This window comes from Pterocles gutturalis, unplaced genomic scaffold, assembly GCF_000699245.1.
Source record: "Pterocles gutturalis isolate BGI_N339 unplaced genomic scaffold, ASM69924v1 scaffold6354, whole genome shotgun sequence".
Lineage (NCBI taxonomy): Eukaryota > Metazoa > Chordata > Aves > Pterocliformes > Pteroclidae > Pterocles > Pterocles gutturalis.
The window spans coordinates 1-2,382 of NW_010135566.1; the positions used below are offsets into that span (position 1 = coordinate 1).

The 2,382-nt window shown below is 43.6% G+C and overlaps 1 protein-coding gene across 1 annotated transcript; it reads left to right on the plus strand.

Moving 5' to 3' along the window:
* Window positions 1–6: 6 nt before the first annotated feature.
* Window positions 7–767, plus strand: LOC104467960 (collagen alpha-1(VIII) chain-like). The gene has a single exon (XM_010081938.1). It carries the CDS (start codon window positions 220–222, stop codon window positions 610–612), a length of 393 nt encoding a protein of 130 aa, XP_010080240.1. The 5' UTR covers window positions 7–219; the 3' UTR covers window positions 613–767.
* The last annotated feature ends 1,615 nt before the right edge of the window (window positions 768–2,382 follow it).

Below are 2,382 nucleotides of genomic sequence, written 5' to 3' on the forward strand. Positions count from 1 at the left end.
CTACAGGGACCCCCAGGGAAGCCTGGGGCGCTTGGTCCCCCTGGCCAACCAGGCCTTCAGGGGCCACCTGGCCCCCCTGGGCCCCCAGGTCCCCCAGTTATCATCCCACCCACGCCACCGGCCGTGGGACAGTACCTGCCTGAGGTCGGGCCAGGGATAGACGGTGTGAAGCCCCCCTACGGCTACAAGAAAGGCAAGGCTGGCGGCGCCATCTATGAGATGCCCGCATTCACAGCAGAGCTCCTCACCCCCTTCCCACGGGTCGGGGTGCCCGTGAAGTTCGACAAGCTCCTCTACAATGGCCGGCAGAACTACAACCCCCAGACGGGGATCTTCACCTGTGAGATCCCCGGTATCTACTACTTCGCCTACCATGTCCACTGTAAAGGGGCCAGCGTCTGGGTGGCATTGTTCAAGAACAATGAGCCACTGATGTACACCTACGACGAATACAAGAAGGGCTTCCTGGACCAGGCTTCGGGCAGCGCCGTTGTCCCGCTGATGCACGGAGACAAGGTTTACGTTCAAATGCCATCCGAGCAGGCAGCAGGACTCTATGCCGGGCAGTATGTTCATTCATCTTTTTCAGGATATTTATTGTATCCCATGTAAAATAAAAACCAGACACACACACACACGTACACACAAAATGAAAACCTTTCTTCTCTGCTTCAAACTTATACCATGAAAGATGCATTTTATGACCGTTTTGGACCATCTTGTACAAAAACAAAAAAACCAACAAAGTTTCACATTATGCACAGCTACTTACAAAAAAAAAAAAGTGTGGTGAACATATCTAAAGATGTGTATCAGGTTCATAAACAGTTGTTTTGCACCCAAGGGGGACATATTAGCTGTACATTATATATTTCTGATGCCATGCTTACTTCATTTCATTCACAATAATTCAGTATTAAGGTTCAAATCAGTGTACGTCACTCACTCCTGTTGCGTATTTGACTGTTGCATTGATCATAGTTTTGAGATGAAAACCAGTGACTTAAACCAGAGTAGGTCAGTCTCAAATTATATGGAAAAATTTGAGTGGCTTTTTATTTGTTTGGGTGGGGTTTCTTGTTTCTTTGACAGCAGGTCTGCCTGACAAGCAAGGGCTCTCAGCTGGAGGCCTTTATTTCCCTTCCCCCCATATAAAATATTCTTGCAGGTGTGTTTTTTTCTTGAACAATTTATTTATGATGAAAAAGAAGTCTATAGATGGATGGAGTAACTATTCCTCATGAGCCTTCTTAAGCATTCATTGGACCCAAAATGCCGCCACTGACTCCAGCAGGCGCTGGGTTCACCTCCCAATGCCACAGCACTCAAAAAACCTCCATCTGCATTTGCACAGTTGAAGCAGAGGAGGTAGATCAGAGACAAAAATGAAGGGCTCCCCCTTTGCTTTGTGCCACGTGATGGAGACATTTTGGCCAAACACATGGCAGTACAGCAGAGCGGCATAAATTTGCTTGGATTTCTGTGCTCAGGCTAAGAACCTGCATCTGCTTGGCTTGTCAGAAGAGACGTCTATTCTGCCACTCAACAAAAGTTAAATCAGTTTACTCTGCAATGACTAGGCAAAGCAGAAGTAGCTCTGTTTATTAATTAACTAATTTGTTTGAGATCAACCAATAACTTTACCAGCAATACTGATCACACAAATTTATCCAAGACCTTCATTTTATATAAAAGCTGATTTCTAATCCTTATTTATACGTTACCAGTTGTCAAGGAAAACCTGCAGGCCTCAATCCTTTCTGTACACGAGGAAAGCAACTTCTCTGCAAGAGCTGTCTGCTCCTCAATGGTGCTAATCTCACCTCAAGAGTATCCGTTTCCAAAGGGCAGTGTACTTTGCTGTGTTTCCCTGTACAGTGCTGCACATCACACACTGTTACGCTAGTTGAAAGAGTTAAATCCTCATCACTTCTTCAATGTCTTTAGCTAACGCTACTGCTTTTGATTCAAAAATGAACTAGATTTTTCATGCAGAACTAAGATTGGATTTAACTGGCATTACCATTATTTAAATGCAGAGTTTAATGCAGTCTAACATTGACTAAGGACTCCAGTGATATAATGTGGTGCTTTATCTCAGAAATTTTACGGAACGGTGGCAGGAATGGATGGACAGTTTACCAGGCATTGGTGACTTCGGAATGTTCCCAGAATATATGAGATATGTCAAAAGCAAATAATTTTGTATTTAAAATTTTTGTACTGATTTGAAAAAATATCTTATTAAATATCTTTAAAAAAAAATAGTTCTGTCTTCATTCGGCAGAACCGTTAGAAGAAATAATCAACCTGTTGAATTCATTTATCAGACCACAAGGACTCTCTGAAACCACTGACAGCCCGATATGAAAAACAATGAGA